The 20,131-nt window shown below is 48.9% G+C and overlaps 1 protein-coding gene and 1 pseudogene across 26 annotated transcripts in view; both read left to right on the forward strand.

Moving 5' to 3' along the window:
* The window catches only part of NFASC (neurofascin), a 200,828-nt gene that overhangs the window by 102,467 nt on the left and 78,230 nt on the right, over positions 1-20,131 (forward strand). For all 26 annotated transcript variants that reach the window (XM_078004025.1, XM_078004018.1, XM_015119315.3 and 23 more), the window contains one exon: positions 13,883-14,063. In XM_078004025.1, the coding sequence (XP_077860151.1) occupies positions 13,973-14,063 (91 nt within the window). In that variant the 5' untranslated portion in view covers positions 13,883-13,972. The remainder of the gene's footprint in view (positions 1-13,882; positions 14,064-20,131) is intronic.
* LOC144341255 (large ribosomal subunit protein uL13 pseudogene) lies at positions 16,176-17,022 on the forward strand (annotated as a pseudogene).

The following is a 20,131-nucleotide window of genomic DNA, read 5'->3' on the forward strand; positions in this document are numbered from 1 at the left end:
CCCATGAGTATTTATTGTACTGTCTCAGGGGAGACAAGACATGGACTCTGAGCTTAACCTCAAAGTCCGATGCAGGAGATGGATTTGGGAATAAACTCATCCCATGAGGCAGGAGGAAATGACCACTGGAACAGAGCATGGGGCATGCTAGGAAGCACAAGAGAAATTGCCACTTACTTTCAGTAGGAAGGCATGGACCCTGTTATGGAGGGGTGGCCCACTTAGGGCCTTGGAGAAAGGCAATTTTCACTGTGGAGAAGGAAGAGAATAGCATTTCTGGCATCAGCAAATTGTGAGCAGAGATGGCAGGAGGTGCAGAAAGCACATGGCCTATACAGGGTGGTCCAAGGTCTGGAGGCTGGTGTGGGGATATAGGAGGGCAGATGCTGGGAGAGAAGAAGCCACACGGGGGTCAGGAGCTGGGTCATACAGGGGCTTGAGGGCTGCTCTGAGAAGGCAGATTTTATCCCTCAGATTCCTGGATGACTTTTTCTGCCAGGACAAATGTGATAGAGGCTAGGCCCAGGCAGGACACACACTGGTTCTTTATTCTTAAAAAAAAAAAAAAAAAAAAAACAGAATATGAGTGAGAATGTAGTTATTATAGTGTTAATAAGATCTTCTTTTTAAAGAGGAGTGAGGGGCTGTGTGTTTAACCATTGATAGCACTCAGCAGGCCTAGCCTGCCTCTCCCTGCCTTGGCTAAGTTCACATGGGTCAGGGGGTTGGGGTGGAGGGCGGGGTGTGGGGAATGGACGATTACAGATGTTTCCCACCTTTAGTTTAAACATAGCTTTACTGCAGTGTGCCACGTGCCCCAGAGAGGCAGGTCTGTGGTCGAGTGGCACAGCGGGAGCACGGGATTCTTCACTCGGCAGATGTCTGAGCAGAGTCTTGAGACTGAGTAGGAATTGATCACATGCAAGAAGGAAAGAGCCTTCCAGGAGAGATCTGAAAAGAGTTCATGCATACTCCTTAATTCTGTATACTTCTATTTCCTCCCATTTCAGCTCCTCTCTCTCAGTCCTGAACAAGTTGTTTCCAGGCAGCTGTAGTAATAAGCCCTGCTGCATTTTTTTAATCCAATGCAGAATGGCTGAGTTTTGCATTGGCTCTGTTGGGCTTTTATTATCTCTTTGTTCCCCCACAATTTCCTGTGGCAGTGATGTGTGAATGTGTCTCTCAGTTGGTTCTTGTAGTACTATTCTAGTCATTTGATTAGTTTATTCTAAGAACTAATTGCTGGCATGCGGCCTTGGTAGCAGCAATCTATTGGTGTATCCCTAGGCAATAATTCATGCGCACAACCTTGGAATACCTGAACTGTTTCATTCATGGCTCTTAGACATTTCAAACTGAATATATTCTGTTCCGCGCTTGTGATCTCCCTTTACCCCAGTGACTACCAGATTTACTCTCCCTTCTGTATTCTTGGTGTCAATTATTAGAGTCATCCTAGTCCAGTTTCCCAACCTAGAAACCTTGATGCCATGCTTCTTCTTGTATCTACTACCAGTCAGTCATCTGATCCTATTCTAACACAAAAACGGTCCTTAACAGGCTTTGGAGAACATTAAACCATCCTTCTATTATGATATCCCCTTTTCTCTCTCACTCTGACCAGGGCCACCTGAGGAATCTGGAAGAAGGCAAGTGAAGTGAAGTGGGAGAGGAGACATGGGCTGAGCAACCTCACTCTGGGCTTCAATCCCAGAATAAGGGGATACTATAAGGCAGAGTGTGGCCTGCAGCTAAGCCCCAGAGCAGCCCCTGACAGGCAGAATATAGGCGTCCCTTGGGTCAGGTTTACCCTATATTCAGAGAAAACATAAAGGTCTTGCTTTTAGTGACGTCACTTGAGTTTGTCAGGAAGGAATGCAATAAGAAAAAGTAAAAACAGCTTTATGTTCCTGTGCAGTATTTCACTTAGTTCTTATAACAACCATCTGAAAAAGTCAGTAATGCAGTAATATTTGTTTCCATTTTTGAGATTTTTTAAAGGCTTGGAAAACAAGTAAAATGTAAAAGATAAGTGGCAGGATTGAAACCTTTACTTGGATCTTCCATTCCGTAAATATTCCTTGCCAGGGACTATGCTGGCCACTGGGCACACAAGAATGAACAGGACACGATGTCAGCCTCAAGAATTTCACAAAGATTGACAGTGTTTGCGAAAGGCATTTAAAAAAAAAAAAGTATAATTTCACGAAGTGGGGAGAAAGATTAAGTCAGAAGTTAGCAAACTACAGCCTCTGGGCCAAGTCCAGACCAGTATCTGCCTGTTTTTGTCAGTACAGTTTTATTGGAACAGAGACACGCCTGTTCACTCACTGTCTGTGGCTGCTTTCACACTGCGAAGGTGAAGTTCAGTAGTCGTGACAGAAACCGCGTGCCTCACAAAGCCTAAGATAGTCACTATCTGGATGTTTACAGATGTTTCCCACCTTTAGTTTCAACATAGTTTTACTGCAGTGTGCCACGTGCCCCAGAGAGATAGGTTTGTGGTCGAGTGGCATAGCGGGCGCGCGGGATTCTTCACTCAGCAGATGTCTGAGCAGAGTCTTGAAGACTGAGTAGGAAGTGATCACATGCAAGGAGGAAAGATCCTTCCAGGCACAGGGGATCACATGTGTAAGGTATGGAGGCACAGATGGTGTGCTACAGCGTGCAGTTAAAAAGCATTTGGGGTTGGTGGTGGGAGGGTCGGGGGGGTGGTTGGACAGACCTGCAGGAGCCTGATCTCCAAAAACCTTGAGTGCTGCTCTCAGAAGCATGGATCTGATCTTATAGATTAATGGGATGGTATGGAAGGGTTTTCGGAGGAGCACTGACATGATCAGATCAGGGGTTTAGAAAAGTCACTGTAATCGCAATATGGAGAATGGATTGGATGGAGGAGACCAACTAGGAGGTTATTGCCACAGTGTGTGAGACATGTATGCGAAAGGTGAGATGGAAAGAGTGTGGGGGAGATGGAATGAGCAGCATGGGGAAGTAGGCAGTCTGAGGGCCTTGATGCCTGGGTGTGGGCTGTGAAAAGGGGTGGGTTTTAAAGGCAGTTCCCAGGTGTCTGGCTTGGATGACTTGGGTGGGTACCACCAGCAAAGATGGGGACTGGAGATGGGGGCACATGAGCCCAATGGAGACACTGAATTTTAGGCAGAAGAAGAGAATAATCCAGCCATGTGATCAGTGCCACCATGGAGGCTATAAATGCCAGACGCAAGACGGGGCCTCAAAGTGATGTCTCAGAGGCCAAGGAGGAAAGAATGTTAGGATAGACGGAGTGGTTAACAATTTTTGATACCTCCAGGAGGTGTGGCAAAATAAAGACTGAGAACACTAGACTCACCCGTGGGAGGTCAGGAGAAGAGAGTTAGAGGAGCATGAGGAGTGAATGGGAAAGGAAGAAGCCAACAAAGAAAAAGCTTTCAGAAGAGAAGAGATGGAGAAAACATTCAAATATGCATATGTAGGGAGGCTGTGGGATACAGAGAAGGATCTTTTTGTTATAAGAGAGGCTGGGCATGGTGGCTCATGCCTGTAATCCTGGCACTTTGGGAGACCGATGTGGGTGGATCACTTGAGGTCAGGAGTTCGAGGCCTGCCTGGCCAACATGGTGAAACCTTGTCTCTACTAAAAATATAAAAGTTAGCTGGGCATGGTGGCAGGTGCCTGTAATCCCAGCTATTTGGGAGGCTGAGGCAGGAGAATCACTTGAAACCAGGAGGCGGAGGTTGCAATGAGCTGAGATCACACTATTGCACTCCACCCTGGGCGACAGAGTGAGAGTCTGTTTCAAAAAAAAAAAAAAAGATGGGAGAAACTTAAAGAGGTTTCTCTGCTGAGGCAGAGAGCCAGTTGAGGAGAGTGTGGAAGTTCTGGAGAGAGCAACATTTTATGGTCAAGGGCAGATCCATGCGCAAGCTGGGGCTGGGGCTGGGGCTGGGGCTGGGTCCAGGTAGAGGTGGGCAAGAGGAAGGACGCTTTTTTTATACAGAAAGTGGCAGCAAGGTAGGCACCAACCAGCATTCTAGGGGCATTTCTGATTCTGAAAGCACTGCCAGTTGCAAGTGATAGAAAATTCAACTCTAATTGGCTTACAAATTAAAGAGAATTGTTAATGTAAATATGTATGTAATTAAAAACCCACAGTAAGGCTTGTTTCAGAAAATGCTCAATCAGTAACTCAAATAAGGACATGAGGGATCGAGTCTTCCTATGTCTTCTCTCTGCTTTCTGAGTCATCCTCAGATTCCACATGGAGACCCCCGTTCCCACCCCCAGCAGCTCCAGCCTCTCCTCTTACTGAAGATAACACAGGGTCTTTTTCAGAAGAGAGGGGAAGCTCCTGTTTCCCAGAGGTCTCAGCAGAAGTCTTCATGAATCACACTGCTGCTGGCTAGAAGAGATGCCCAGTCCTAAACCAGCTGTGGTGGTGACAGGCTAGTAATTGGCTTAAACTAATCAGGTCCTAGCCCTGGAATTGGTGTAGGATTGCTCTGAGAAAGGGGTAGACATGAATTCTCCAAAGAAAAATGTGGGCACTGTGGATGGGAGGAGGATAGTATGGGTGCTGGCTAGGCAGCCAGTAAATGTGTATTAGGGTTCTCTGTGTGCTGGACGTCGTGCAGGTTGAACAAGACACTGTCTTAGCCTCAAGGAACTCATGATGCAGTTGGGGAAACAATTAATTGACACTGAAATCTGGCACTCATTATGGTGATTATATTCCAGAATGCTCTAAGAGCACATAGGACGAGGACCTAATCCAGCTTTGGTGGGAAGGGATGGTGCCGGGAAACCAAGGGAGACTTCCCAGAGGAGGTGGCACCTGACCTGAGCCTGGAAGATGCCAAAGAATTAGGAGAAATAAGGAGAGCAGTAAAGTCAGACTAGGAAAGAAGAGTGATTGACGTAAAGACAGTGTGGAAGTAAACAAAGACCACCCACATGAGAACAAGCGGAAGCTATTTATTCAGAGCTTGCTACAGCAAGGGAGTCAGCCACCATCATCTGCATTTGACAGAGACTCAGAGGCAGGCAGGGGAGTGGGAAAGCTTTGTCATGAGTGAAAGGAAGGCTCCAAATGTGTCTGGGAAACTGGTGATGGGCTAACTAGAAGTGGGCATCTTATGTGATTGGTTTGGGAACATATTTGGCTTTCTGGTCAGTTCTGAGTTGAAAGTGGCAGCAAGAAATAGGGGAGCTGACAGCACTGAGCAAGCCTGACTGTCCTGGGCTGGGTGCTGCAGAGCTTGTGAGTCAGGACTATACTGTCATCTAGAATCTGGCCAGTGTCTGATCTATTCAGTCTGCAGGGGGTATAAGTAGGAGTAATCCAAAATGGGATAGGGGAAGATGAGACTGGGCACCCCAGGCCTCAACACAAATGCGAAGGCTAGCATGGGACGCCTGGGGGATTTTCCAAGGCCAGCCCTGCAGCCTTAGCCTGGTGTGTTCCTCCTCATGCCCATGCCTTGCCATTGCCCCCATGCGTCACGGACCCTGGGCACAGGGTTTTTGAACATGGAACATTAGGCTGCTGCACAGGGTTTCCAGTTCTTTCCTCCCACACTGTCTTTATGCCAGTCACTCTCCTTTCCCAATCTGCCTTTACTGTTGTTCTTCCTTCACTCAACAGTCTTTTCTTCAAATAAAACCTTATATGAAACCCCAGTATAAAAACAGTGGCAACTCTGGGGAGAGTGGGAAGGGGGTCCTGAGTCCCACCTGTTCTCCTTCCACCTAACCCTCCTTGAAGAAGGCCCCTGAGTCACTTTCAGAAAACCCACCAGCTCCTCTGGACCCAATGTGAAAATCCAGCACTAACAGATTCTTCTTCTTTTTTTTTTTTTTTAAATGGAGTCTCACTCTGTCACCCAGGCTGGAGTGCAGTGGCACAATCTCGGCTCACTGAAACCTCCACCTCCCAGGTTCAAGTGATTCTCCTGCCTCAGCCTCCCAAGTAGCTGGGATTACAGGCGTGTACCCTCATACCTGGCTAATATTTTATATTTTTGTAGAGATAGGATTTCACCATGTTGGCCAGGCTGGTCTCAAACTCCTGACCTCAAGTAATCTGTCCACCTCGGCCTCCCAAAGTGCTGAGATTACAGGTGTGAGCCACCGTGCCCAGCACTAACAGACTCTTAAGAAATCTTTAGCTCTGTCCTCACCCCTCTGGGTATTTTATGTTTTACCCCAGAGGTGGCCATGAGGCTGGCTGCACAGGGTGGGGGTCTTGTTGAAAGAGTGTGGGGTGTCTGGAGTGCAGACTGAGGGCTGGCCTCACTCAGAGGCTGTGGAACCTCCTACCTGGCCTCCCTGCTTCCACCCTGGCCCATCGACATTCTCCCCTCCATGTGGCAGCCAGAGTGGTGTTTACAAGCAAATTTCACCCTGTCACTCTGGCTTCAAACCCCGCCGCCACTTCCTGTCATGCTTAGAATGTGCTTTAAGCTCCTTCCTTTGGCCTTCAGAGCTCTCCATGAGCATGTCTTGGAATCCGTCTCTCTGATGGTCACTTGTTCATTCTTCTCCTTGTGCCCTCCAAGCTCCAGCCATGCTGGCTTCTCTCAGTTTCTTGCATGGGGCAATGTGATTCCTGCCACAGGGCCTTTGCACAAGCAGCTCTTCCTGCCTGGGATGCTTTTCTGACCTGTCTTTGCAAGATTAGTGCCTTCGTACCATTCAGGTCTTGGTCAGGTGTCAGCTTCTCACAGTGAGGTCTTCCTTGACCACTCACTTCACTTTATCACATCATATCAATCACTACTGTGTTTTTTTTCTTAAAAAAAAAAAAATACTTTTAGAGCAGTTTTAGGTTTAAGGTACAGAGAGTTCCCATGCACCCCATCTTCACACGTGCACAGTGCCCTCCATTATCAACATTTCTCACCATGCTAACATGTTCGTCACAGTCAATGAACCTCCATGGACACATCATTATCACCCACAGGCCACAGTTTATGTTAGAATTCACTCTTGGAGTTCTATGGGTTTGGACAAATGTATTACATAATGACAAGTATCCACCATTAGGGCATCATACAGAGAAGTTTCACTGCCCTAAACATCCTCTTCTGTGCTCTGTCTATTCATCCCCCAACCCGCACCCCCAGCAGTCACAGATCTTTCTACTATCTCTATAGTTTTCGCCTTTTCCAGAATGTCATGCGGTTGTAACCACACAGTGTGCAGCCTTTTCAGACTGGCTTCCTTCACTTAGCAGTGTGCCTCTCCTCCATGTCTTTCCATGGCTTGGTAGCTCGCTTCTTTGGGGCACTGAGTAATGTTCCATTGGATGTACCTCTGTTTCTCCATCCACTGATGGGAGGACATCCTGGTTGCTTCTGTCTGGGTTTTGGCAGAATTATCAACAAAGCTGCTAAACATCCATGTACAGGTCAGTTGTGTTTTCTCTGTTGCACTTATTGCTACTGGATTTTTTGTTCAACATTTATTTACCGTCTTCCCCACTGGGATGGAAGCTCCATGAGAGCAGAGGGGCTTTGTCTCTTGTCCACGTGTGTGTTCTTTAGAATAATGCCTGCCACCCGGTCGGCTGTGTGAATGAATCCCTGCTGACTGCAGCCCGACACTGAGATGGCTTCCGCTCCAGGAGATGAAGAGCTGCCAGCTGAGCCATGTCTCGATGCTGCCAGTGTTCTCTCATCCCTGTCACTTCAGATGTGTTGTGACCACCAGGACAGCCTGCCCAGAATGTGGCTGCGGGAATGTGAGGAGCTCCCAACGGCGACAGCTCGTGGGAGCCACGGGCATCTCATCCGTCTGCCAGGGACAGCTTGTGGAATCAACACCAGGAGCCCCCAATATGGGGAAAGAAACCAGGGCCAGGAAGAAAAGGAAAAACAGCAAAGCGGGCTGTGACCGTGGATGCGTCATTATTGCAGCCACTTACTACTCACAGTGGTCATGTCCTGGAGGTGGACAGAACGCTTCCCTCATCCATGTGATCTCAGACCTACTCAGGGGCTGCAGCTGACATTTGTCGTGTTCACTCTGTGCCCCATGCTTTGCCAAGCGCTTTACATAGGAATTGTGTGATAAATCCTCACAGCAGCCCTCTAGGATCGGTGCTGTTGTTATCCCCATTTTTCAGATGATAAATACAAAGCTTTCAAGCTCAGTGCTTGCCCAAGCACCGTCCCCTCCCCGCTGCCCCACACTTTTAAGCGGGAAGTGGCCTCAAATCAGGCGGTCTAACCATGCAGCCAATGCTCTCCAACTAGACAAGATACCACCATGTCCAGGGGTCTTTTACCAGGCGGATCATTAGCAAACTCACATGTGTCCCCCATCTTGGACATTTTGAATCTGAATCTCTCACAAGCCTTGCAAATTTAAAGGCCTTGTGTTCAGGCAGGTTGCCCATGTGTGTGGACCATCCCTGTGTGAGATAACAGGTTCTAAGGGCATTAAAAAATAATCTACAACCTGATTTGGCCCCTGCCTAGAAGATTGAGGGCCCGGGAATCTGCATGTTTGAAGAGTGTCCAGATGGTTCTGAAAAGCATCCAGCCTTCCTCCTGTGTGGGAATGTTGTCAGTAACTCGCCTGACCAATGCCATGGAGTTTTTATGAAACAGTACTTAACATGGCAGAACATTTCACCTTCAGGTAGCTCTATTCTCTTTTCTTCCTGTATGGATGAATGTGTGTGTGCGTGTGTGTGTGTGTGTGTGTGTGTGTGTGTGTAGGGGGATTGGGAGACCTCAGATATGCAAGAGCTGAATTAATCATGTTCTCCAGTACTTAGTATACCATCCATCCACAAAGGATTTATTTCTTTGTTGTATTTATTTTTGTTCTTTTCTGCACTCTCCCCCTGCCCCCCACAATGAGCCCTCCTCTCATGTATTTTATATCCTTACAACCTACCTCTTGTGTTGTTATATATAAAAGGATCCTTCAAACATATCATATTTAGAGTATGTTTAATTTTCACTAATGGTATTGTGGCACGGCTGCATTTATCAGACAATTCTTCCTGTGACTCAAGGAAGCACCTGTCTCTCTGAAACATCCTCCTGTTTGGTCCTAGCTTTGCCCCTGTGGAACTAAACAGAAAAATTCTACACTCTCTCCCAGCATGTGAATACAATCACTGTGGCCCCTCTTCTTCAGGCTCAACCTACCCCCTCTCCTTTACTTTCCCTCCTGGGATGTGGGAGTTTCCTGGTCCTCCGCAGGGTGATGTCACTAAAACCAACCACCCCCGCATCTGGATGTTGCACTTCTCTGCACCTAAGCAGTCACCTCTGGTGTGGCTGGAACGCCTGGGAGAGGAACCTGAGAGGCGGCATGACTGAGCCGTAGGGCAAGACTGTGTAATGACTAAGGTTGAACAGGAAATGTGGACTTGACTGCTGTAGGCTAGCAAGCCTGTCCCTTTCACCTTTCTTCCTGGTCATCGGGACAGGGGAACTGTAAGCCTTGCTGATATGGGGGTACCTTCAGGCAAGGGATCTCTGCCGTCACTCTGCATTGGGTTCTTTGAACTCAGTACTAGAACTCTCATACTCAGAAAGATGGTGGCTTCACTCCTTCCTTTGACTTGGATGGAAATTTCCTCAGAATGGATGGAAAGGGCTGCAAACCATGTGCCTGTCTTCCATGCTGAGTGAGCCCAGCCTGGGGAGCTGAGGGCCCTTATATGCTCACATCAAATAACCTGCCCTCTTCATCCTCTGTCCCATCTTTATGAGCACATAATGGAGACCAATATCATACTTTTCTTTTTTATTGAGGTGAAACATAACATAAACCATTTTAAAGTGTGCAGCTCAAAACTGGGCACGGTGTCTCACACCTGTAATCCCAGCACTTTGGGAGGCCGAGCTGGGTGGATCACCTGAGGTCAGGAGTTCAAGACCAGCCTGGGCAACATGGTGAAACTCTGTCTCTACCAAAAATACAAAATTTAGCTGGGTGTGGTGGCACGTGCCTGTAATCCCAGCTACTTGGGAGGCTAAGGCACGAGAATCACTTGAACCTGGGAGGCGGAGGTTGCAGTGAGCCGAGATGGTGCCACTGCACTCCAGCCTGGGCAACAGAGTGAGACTCTGTCTCCAAAATAAATAAATTAAATAAAGTGCACAATTCAGTAGCATTTGGTCCATTCACAATGTGTACAACCACAACTCTGTCTAGTTCCAAAACATTTGCATCTCAAAAGGAAACCTCATACCCACTAACCAGTTACCCGCCTTCTCCCTTCCCCTCTGCCTCTGGTCACCAGAGACAATCCGTGTTTTGTCTCTATGTATGTATCTATTCTATAGATAAGACCTAGAGATGTCATATCTATGGGATCATTCCCTGTGACCTTTTGTGCATGGTTCTTTCACCGAGCGTGTTTTCAGGATTCATCCAGTTGGAGCATGTCAGTATTGAATTCCTTCCTATGGCTGAGTCATATTCCAGGGTATGTACATACTGGAGTTTGTTTATCCATTCATCCCTTAGAGGACATCTGGGCTGTGTCCACCCTTTGGCTGTTGTGTATGATGCTACTGTGAACATTCGTGTACGTGTACTTGTTTGATGCCTGTTTTTAATCCTTTTGCTCATATACCTTAGGAGTAGAATTGCAGAGTCATATGGTAATTTTGTGTCTAACTTTTTGAGGAACTGCCAAGCTATACATTCCTTTTTTAAATAACAACCTTACTCTGGTACTTTTCCTGTACATAAAAAGAGAAAAATGGATGGAAAATCCCTGGACTAGGAGTCAAGAAACCTGGGTTCTTTTTCTAGCTTTGCCACTAACCAGCTGGGTAAACTCAAACCAGTCACTTCCCTTCTCTGGGCTTTTGTTTCTTCATCTGAAAAGAAAGGGGACTGTATGAAACTCGTTTTCTTTAAATTCTTTTCATCTTGTAAGATTTTGTTGGAAAAACTGGGTTCCAGAGAGGAAAGGGGGAGAGAATTGCTACACAGCTAAATGTGGTTATCTTGAGATTCTTTTTCCACTCTGTTGTTAAATAGTGAATTCAAAATGTCCCGTACAATTGGGCTTTTTTTCTTGCCAATGTGTATCTGTTTTAATGAATAGCTTCTGGCTTCCCAGTTCTATCAAGATTACCAAAATAAAATATCCTTCTCTTTCCCTTCACTTCCTACTGCTTGGCAGCTCCTAAACCAAACACGCTGGTCATGGAGCCCTGACGGGCACCATCCCCGCCGCCCCTGCTGCGCCTTCCCTGCCGCCCCTGCTGCGCCTTCCCCTAGCGCAGGTTCCCTCAGCACTAAGGGTTCAGCTGCCTCATCTAAGTCTGGCCTTTGGAGATGTATAAGCCAAGGAGAGGCATTAGTGGATTCTTTCTGCGACAGTATAAGGACCATCTTAGAGAGTTGGGAAGATGAACCAAAGACCTCCTGTGATGCCTTCTAGCCAGAGGATCCCTCCTTGGGAGATTTTCTACTTTCTCAACCCTCCTTCAGCTTGTTGGTTTCCTCTCCAGAAAGCACCGTCTGTGTAGAGACGGATTTTTTTCTTCCACTAGTGAGTAGCCTTCACAGTACGCCACCCAGGTCCACAGCATGTGCTCTCCTGCGCCGCCTGGTGGTTTTCTGGGGAAACGTGAGGTTTTAAAAAGCACATGATGGTCCAAATGGCTTATTTCATCGATTTAATCATTCGTTCATTTTTTCACTCATCCATATATCCATCCATCTCACGGTTTCGAAGATCTGCTATGTTTTAGGTACTATGATCGATTCTAAGATTAGAACAGTAAACAAGACAGAGTACCTTCCCTTATAAAGAAGCTTTCATTTTCATAGGGGAGATAGACAAGTGGCTTTTGGAATGAATACAAAGTGAAATGTGCCATAATGGGGGAAGCAAAGTGTGTGCAGGAGCACAGATGAAGGACACATATGTCATACCTGGAAGATACTAACGAGAGAGGGCAGACAGAGTGTTCTAGACAGAGCTTCATGGTGCAAAAGTCAGTAAGCAAGACCAAGCATGAGGTACTGAGGGAGCTGGTAGAAGAGCAGTCTTGGCTGGAACACAGGATGCAAGGGAGGGATGAACAGTGAGCTAGCAGAGGGGGCACATTATGCAGGACCTCTGAACCATGTCAAGGACACTACCTTTAACTCCCAAGCAGCAGTGAGCTATTGAGAGTTACACTAGGGGAGTAGCACATTTCTGTTTGCCTTTAGAAATAACAGCTTTGGTTATGAGTAGAGAGTAAATCAGAGGGGCATATCACACTGCCTCCCATAACTGTGTACAATTATATGTGTCAATTAAAAATAATAAAGTAAAACACAAACCACAGAGGGGGAAAGTGGATGTGGAGAGACCACTTAGGAAGCTGTTGCAGTAACTCTGGCATGAAATGTTGGTGATCAAAACCAAGGTGGTGGCAGTGGGAAAGGAAACAAGTGGATGGAGTCCAGAAATATACACAGTTGAGGGTTGGTGCTGGGCCCAGCTTCCAGGATAGAAACTGCAAAAATGTGAATAAGAATCCTTTAGTTTGCCCCATATCCTGGCACAGGGGAAGTCCCTTGTCCTATTGCAATAATCAGTGACCTGCTTTCTGCTGCAGGTCTCTAGAAGGATGGCCTTGTTTCCCAGGATCTCTCACCCTCCCAGAGAGCAAGCACTGGAGTCCTGTTCTTATCTTCTGCACCCTCAGTCAGGGTGGATGGGAGATGGTGCATGTGCACAATTGAGAGTGGGCTTCAATTTGCTGCCAAATAAAATAGGAGCAGGAGAATGATGTGTCCATCTGATAGGTAGCTATGAATCTAGGAAAACTGGAGGAATTCTGGAGAAGCCACCTCCTGCCTTCCTCTTTGACTTGGCATCCCAGTAGAATAGCCAACTGGACCAATTTTTTAAAGTGTATGTTTCAGAACCTCAGGTAATCTTGAGCACTGTATTTGAGTCTCAGCTGTAGGCCATTCTTGCTCTTCTCTTTCTAGAGGAGGAGAAGAAAGGTTTGACTCTAAGGATCCATTCTAGGTTCCTTGGACAACCATTTTTAACACCATCTCTGTAAGCCCTGGAATGATTTCTTGTGCTTGAGGATGAACACTGAACCATCTTAAATGTTGTTTACCAGCCACCTGAAGCCCACTTCTTTCTGGTCATCATCTTACCACTGCCATTATCTATAAAAGGACAATATCAGGGACCACTGTTCCTTAGCTGCACAAAATAGTTGCAGAAATCATTCATTTTTCTGCAAAAGTGACAAAAAGTCCTTTGTGCAACCATGTCTTCACCTATCTAACCCATGATTCCCCAGGCCTGCCAGTGTCACCCTGCCCCCTTCATCCTGGGATCAAAGGACATCAGTGCGATCTCATCTCTGTGCCTCTACTGCAAATATGCTCATCCCCAGGCATACTCAGCACATGTGGTTCAGAGAGGCTGTAGATTGGTGCATTTCTTACCAGATCGGTGCGCGGCATCTTCTGGTTGCTGGGCGTGCAGGCCAATAGGCCAGTGTTTGTTTTCATGACTGTTCTTTGTGGAGTTGCCCTTCCTTCTCTAACAGTAGTTTTCACCTGGGGGGGTTGCCCTCCAGGGAACAATTGCCAATGTCTGGAGACATTTCTAATTGGTTGTGGTGAAGGGGGTGGGCTGTACTGGTTTCTAGTGGGTAGAGGTCAGGGATGCTGCTAAACATCTTACAATACCCAGGACAGTTCCCCACACCAATAATTTTTCAGTCCCACATGTCAATAGTGTGGAGGTTAAGAAACCCTGCTCTATCTAGAACATGACTCTGTGACCAAGGGGGCCCTTGGGTCCTCCAAAGCCCTGTAGGATTGCTAGAGCAAACTGCAAGTTCATGAAAAACCCACTTGCTCTTATGTTTCTTTCCACAGCTGAGCTCTGTCCGGGAGGCCCAGTTAAAGCGGCTCAAGGTGACAAGACCCCGAGTGCTGGGGAGCAGGGAGCGGGGCCGGGTGCCGAGGATGGCCAGGCAGCCACCGCCGCCCTGGGTCCATGCAGCCTTCCTCCTCTGCCTCCTCAGTCTTGGCGGAGCCATCGAAATTCCTATGGATCGTGAGTCCTGCCCCATCCTCTTCTCTTTTTCTCCTGATTTTGGGCAGAGCGGTGGGAGGGGAGGGATGGTCAAAGTTCAGATCGTTCAAAGAAGGTTGAGGAGAGGGGAAGCAGTGGATTCTGAGATTCAGAGCTGGGTTTCTCTCCAAAGACCTGACACGGGCTCATGTTTGAAAGTTTGAGACTGTATGTTGCAGAGCCAGTTTCTCAGGGCTATGGCTGAGCTGATGCTTGGGGACGCCTGGAGCCAGCTGAGTGGGACCAGAGGTGGCGGAGTTTGGGATTCTGAGTGCCACTTGGGTTTTTCCCTCTGCTCACCTCTCCAGGTCCTCTGTGGTCTTGACTTGCCCGGAAAAGCAGTTTCCAGGGTCAAGTATGGTGGAACAGTTCTTACTTGCCTTTCTAATGTCTGATATATTCAAATCCACACCCTTTGGGCCCTCTTGGCTGGAGGAATCAGGAGGACACAGGCCTGGGAAGGGCTGGGAGCAGAATTATCTTTGCAAAAGATATGGCTAAAGGAGACATTAAAATAGAGCCCCATTATCATGCCACATGGGAGAACCAGGCATGGATTCCTTCTCATTGTTTTCAACTTTCCCGCAATAAAATAAAAAGTAAAATCGCTGTCATTCTGTTTCTCATGGAGGGGGCATTATTTGACCATCAGAATCATAAAGTAAGGGGCTTAAAATGCAAATCTAACGGCCATGTCTCCACCAACCATATCTGTTGCTGCATTCATCAATGGCCCATTTATTGGCAGCCAAGTTCCTCGGCCCTGCCGTTAGGTGTGTGCCACCTTTACCACAACTCTGACACTTCCGGCAAACTGTCTTAGCATCCCCAGGCTAAAATGTGAGCACGCCATCTCTGACCCCTGTTCCTTATGTCAAGGAACAGAGGGGACCCACATGACACCAACACTGGCTTGGGCTCTCTCCAGTTAACAGATGTCTGGGGAGGGGGCGGGAGAGTAACACAAACTCCAAGAAGTCCTCCCTGAGCTTTCCAAAGCCAGACCCCTGGTCCTGGAGTTAGCGTAGTTTGGAGAAGAGTTGGAGGTATCTCAGCCCTCCGGGCACCCTACTTCACCAATAATAGCTGCCCCAGAGGAGAGGATACTTCGGATGATAGAACACCAGTAGTAACTCTAAGTCAGACCCGGAGATAAGATGGGCAAAGCCCCTGCTGCCCTCCCAATACCCCCAGGTATGTGGACTTGCATGTATGTGAGCGTGTGTATGCATGCCCACACACGTGTGCACGTGCACAGGGAGGGAGGAGAGGAGAGTTGTGAAGGGACCTGTTCCCATGGTAACTGTCTGTGCGGCTGGCTCAAGGAGAGTTTCTCATTAACAGTCCCAGGCAGACAGTCTAATAAGGAGCCTGGTAAGGCCAAGTCCCTGGTGGGAGGGTGTGCAGAGGAAATTGGGTTATCAGGGAAGTGGTGAAGGCTCCTTTCTCTTCTGCCGTTTCTCCTCACTCACTCACCTGCTGCTTTGATCCCCCAGGGTCAGTGGGTGAGGGGTCCCTGCAAGGTGAGCCTATAAATAGATGGCTTTGGTGTCTATCTTAAGAATCCAGAATTCCAAAGCTCTAAGGAAATGGAGACACAGCAGACACCCCAAGGAGTCAGGCTCTCTAAAGCCCCACCTGTAGGGTAGAGCTGAGAGTGTCCTGATCTCCCACCATCTCCCCATTCCAGTGTCCCTGGGATGACCCCCACCCCGTGTTGTGTTCCCGGAAACTCAAGCCTTTACTAGCTTAGAGTCACATAGCAAATGGGTGGTGGAATCAAAAAAGAACCCGAGTCTCTTGACCCCCAAATTTGGGACCTGATATGTCCCACCCCCACCTGCCTCCTCTGAGTCCTTCTCCTTAGAAACCACTGGAATCGCAGGTGTCATGCACCAGGGAGAGAGCTAAGTGCTGCAGGTGCCTCATCGCACATAGTTCTGGCAGCTAACCCTCAACATAGGTGTTATCCTTAGCCTGCGGGTTAGAGACAAGGAAGCGACAGAGCCGCGATAGGACCACAGCACCTCTCTGATGGACAGGGAAGTCCTTCTGCAGTGCCATTCCAGGTGCCCTGGCTGTGTCGGGGCAGGAGACCCAGGCTGCCTGGAGCGTGCCCCACACACATGACACCTCCCTGGTTGCTGCAGGTCCAGTGACCCTGGCAACATGTCCAAAAAGAGTCTGCAGAAACTGAACACACTTTCCAAGCTGACCGCCGAAGATGACAGGGGATGAGGGGGCAAGTCCTGGCACTGTATGGCTGAGACCATCCCCTGGGCCTCCTGTACTGCTGGGCTGGAAGGTAGTGGTCATGCACTGCAAGGGCATTGGCATTTCTGGCAATTTCAATGGAAACAAGTTAAAGTATCTGGCCTTCCTCTGCAAGTGGATGAACACCAACCCTTCCCGAGGCCCCCACCATTCCCAGGCCCCCAGCCGCCTTTTTTGACAGACCCTATGGGGCATACTACCCCACAAGACCAACCGAGGTCAGGCCACCCTGGACCACCTCATGGTGTTTGATGGAATCCCACTGCCCCTGACATGAAAAAGTGGATGCCCTCAAGGCTGAGCATCTGAAGCCCACGAGAAAGTTTGCCTGCCTGGGGTACCTGTCTCATGAGGTTGGCTGGAAGTACCAGGCAGTGATAGCCACCCTGGAGGAAAAGAAGAGAGAAAAGACCAAGATCCACTACCAGAAGAAACAGCAGCGGAAACAGGCCCAAAAGAACGTGGAGAAGAAAATCGCAAGTCCACAGAGGTCCTCAAGATCCATGGGCTTCTGGTCTGAGCCCATAAAGACTTTTTAGTCCTCAAAAACAAACAAACAGAAAAAAGAAGCTGAATGCAAAACAGCAGGCAAGCCCTTCAGAGAGGCCCCGGCTGCCCTGGGAAGAGGCTGTCCTCAGCGGGTCTCTCCATCTCACTGGGTCCAGCACCACAGACCTCCTATGTGTGCTGAGCTGAGCCCACTCTCCATCCAGACCTGGGCTGAAGGAAGATCAGGCTTTCTTAACGTTCTTGCCCTGCCAGGTGTTCCTTCTACTCGTTTGCCCCTTCAGCGGACATTATCTGTGTCTCGAGGGCAGAGGCACTGCTTCTATTCTGGAGAGGCTGGGCGCCGCAGCCTCCTGGAGCAGAGCCCCGGACCACTGCACAATCCCTTATTGAAGGCCCAGCCTCCAGCTCCCACTGCTGTGCCAGCAGAGTCACACGCACCCCTCCCACCCGTCCCCTGCCTCCCTCCTTCCCTCCCTATCCAGCCCCAAGGAGAACAGTATGACCTTTGAAAAAAGCCAAGGGTCGCCTCATCAACCAGAGTGAGTTTGCCAAAAAGTGAGTCTGCTGGCTCTTCTGTCCCTGGCCCTGCATCAGGGGACAGCATTTTCCTCCCAGGAGTGGCAGAAACAATTCCCCCCCACCTCCATCACAAATAACGCTGCAGGATGGCCTCAGCTCACATGCACTCTCACACATACATGCACATTCACACATACACTCACACCACACTCACACCTGCTCACTCATGCACACCCACACACCCACTCACACGCATGCCCTCGCATATCCTCACATGCTCACACTCATGCACACTCACACATGCCCTCACATACCCATATGTGCTCACACTCCTGCACACTCACTCCCACTCACATACACCTCAGTCACACGCACTCACATGCTCCATCTCCTGAGGGACGGGTGCCAGAGGTCGTAGGTATCAGAGCCAGGGAAAGAAAAGAGGCACATGAGTAAAGAAACCTCGCGGACCGAGCAGGCATCTGCCTCAGTCCCTGCAGAGCTGAGCTGGAACAGCTGTGGAATTCACTTTCCACTGCTCCATAGAAGGCGAGTGGTGTGACACTGGGTGGGAACTTGGTCACCCTCATCCCTAGACAAGCTGTCCCCACTGTCTTCTCCCTGTCGCAGTTTGTCTTCTGGGTCAATTCTGTCCCTGTAAGAAATTCCTTAGTAGCACAGTGGTGGCTGCAGATGCCATCCCTTTAGTCAAGTAGATTCTCCAGAGGCCCCTGGCCTGATAGTATGGGAGCTGGGGACAGCATCCAACCAGCTCTTGCTGCCCGGAGAGTCTCCAGCACCCACAGTCTCCCCTCTCACTCACCCTTCTCCAGAATGTCAAGGAGAGCAGAGTCCTGAGGCCCCAGCTGGCTTGCTCACCTCTCTGGCCAAGGATGGATTTGTTTAAAAAAAACAAAACAAAACTCTGGACCAGGCACTGAGAGAGCGGGTTCTCATTCTAGCTCTGCAGCAAAATTCCTGTATGATATTAGCCAAGAGACTTCTTCCTTGGATCTGGAGATTCCCTGGACAATGTCTAGGGCTCTTTCCATTGAGTCAGCCTTTGATTCTATAAGAGAGGCTTGAAGTCTTGTATAGGCAAAGGACGTCCCTTGTCAGGCTTGCTACCCAGGGTGAGACCCCAAAAATGTCCTGAATGAAGAAGCCAAGGGCCTGGGCTAAGGGCCAAGGGGAGTGGGTCCCAGTGACAGCCCTGCCTCTCCTAAGAATGGCCCCTTCTTCCCGCCCAAGCCAACTGTCATTCATCCTTCTAGAGTTACCTTTCTTGGGGCCCTGGCAAGAATATCATATATGGGTGAAGATGCCACAGAGACGAGCTCCAGGGAGCATGTGTTCAGAAGCCATAGATTTTTGCTTTCCCCCTGGACTTTTCAGTCCTTTGTCTCCTGCCCGGGCAGCCCTGGGCAAATGGTGAAGCAAATGTCTCTTCAGTCCTCCGGGGGTCACACAAAATAATTATTTTGGATCTTTTCATGAGTCTTCGTCTCAAGACTTTCCTTCATGCACAGCACGTACAGCAGGGCCCTTGTCCTGCCACACTCTGCCCCTCCTCTGGGGTCTCCCTTCCCTCTCCTGCTGTGGCTCTTCCTGCACCCCTTGTTCTGAGCTTAACTCTGGCCTCTCCAGGCTGCCCTCGCTAAGCCCCCAGAATCCTCGCCACGTCTCACTCAAGTCAGGTAGGAAGGCTTCAAGGTCACCATGACTTTGCCCTGATGCTGGCAGCTCGCAACTCCCCACAGAGAGCCCTCACTCTGAAAAAGTCAGCCTGCAACAACAGTACAATAGTCTGCACCTGCATGAAATGAGAATGTCATGTTACTTTCTGATATAATCATCAGGAAAAGACATTTTAAAGTCGCAGCAACACATGTTCTCTTTTCTGCACATTTTAACCAAGACTTTGTCCCCACAAAAAGCACACCATCTAAAACCTTCCTATCCGGAGTGTGGTTCACACACCACCAGCGTGGTGTTGCCCGAGCACTTGTCAGAAGGGCAGAGTCCCAGGCCCCACCCCAGCCCAACTGAATCAGAACCTGCATTTTAACCAGCCCCCGGTGATGCATATGCATGTTAAAATTTGAGAAGCCCAGACCTCAGATACATACACCCACCTGCACAGGAGCACACCTATACGAGCACATGCATACTTCAGGTAGGAGCTGGGGGAGATTTGTGCCACCTGCCTCCTTACGTTCTTTGTGAAAAGCACAGAAAGGAGCCGTAGACTCTGCTTCATCCCTGGAGCCTCCCATTGAGAAGCATGATTTCTATAGGGCAATGTACCATGAAAGGGGCATTTGTCTCTAGAGTCTTCCATAGGATGGCAAAGGAGGAGATGCCAAGGAGAGAAGGTGTTATGGGAGAAGTGAGACCTTGGAGTTTTGCCCTGCAGCAGTGGTTCCAATCCACTCCCTTCCTGGCACCTGTCTTGCCCTCAGCTTCTCCTGTTCACTGTCGGCTGAGGAACCCACTTCCCTCAGTGGCATCAGATGGAGGGAAATACCTTCAAGGCCTCTTTCAAGCAGCATTGTCACCTTGGGACATGTGGACTTCCTGGTGACACTGTCCTTTGATCAGAGCGTCTTTCTGCCCAACTCCGTGGTTTTGGTCCCCCAGGGGAGGCGTCACCTTCTCCATAAGGCACTCTCTGGGTCCGTTCCCCAACTCTGCTTGGTTCTTGCACTGAGCTCTGCAGCCAGGAGGAGACAGCCCTGTGCTCAGCG

The sequence above is a fragment of the Macaca mulatta genome, chromosome 1 (genome assembly GCF_049350105.2).
Source record: "Macaca mulatta isolate MMU2019108-1 chromosome 1, T2T-MMU8v2.0, whole genome shotgun sequence".
Lineage (NCBI taxonomy): Eukaryota > Metazoa > Chordata > Mammalia > Primates > Cercopithecidae > Macaca > Macaca mulatta.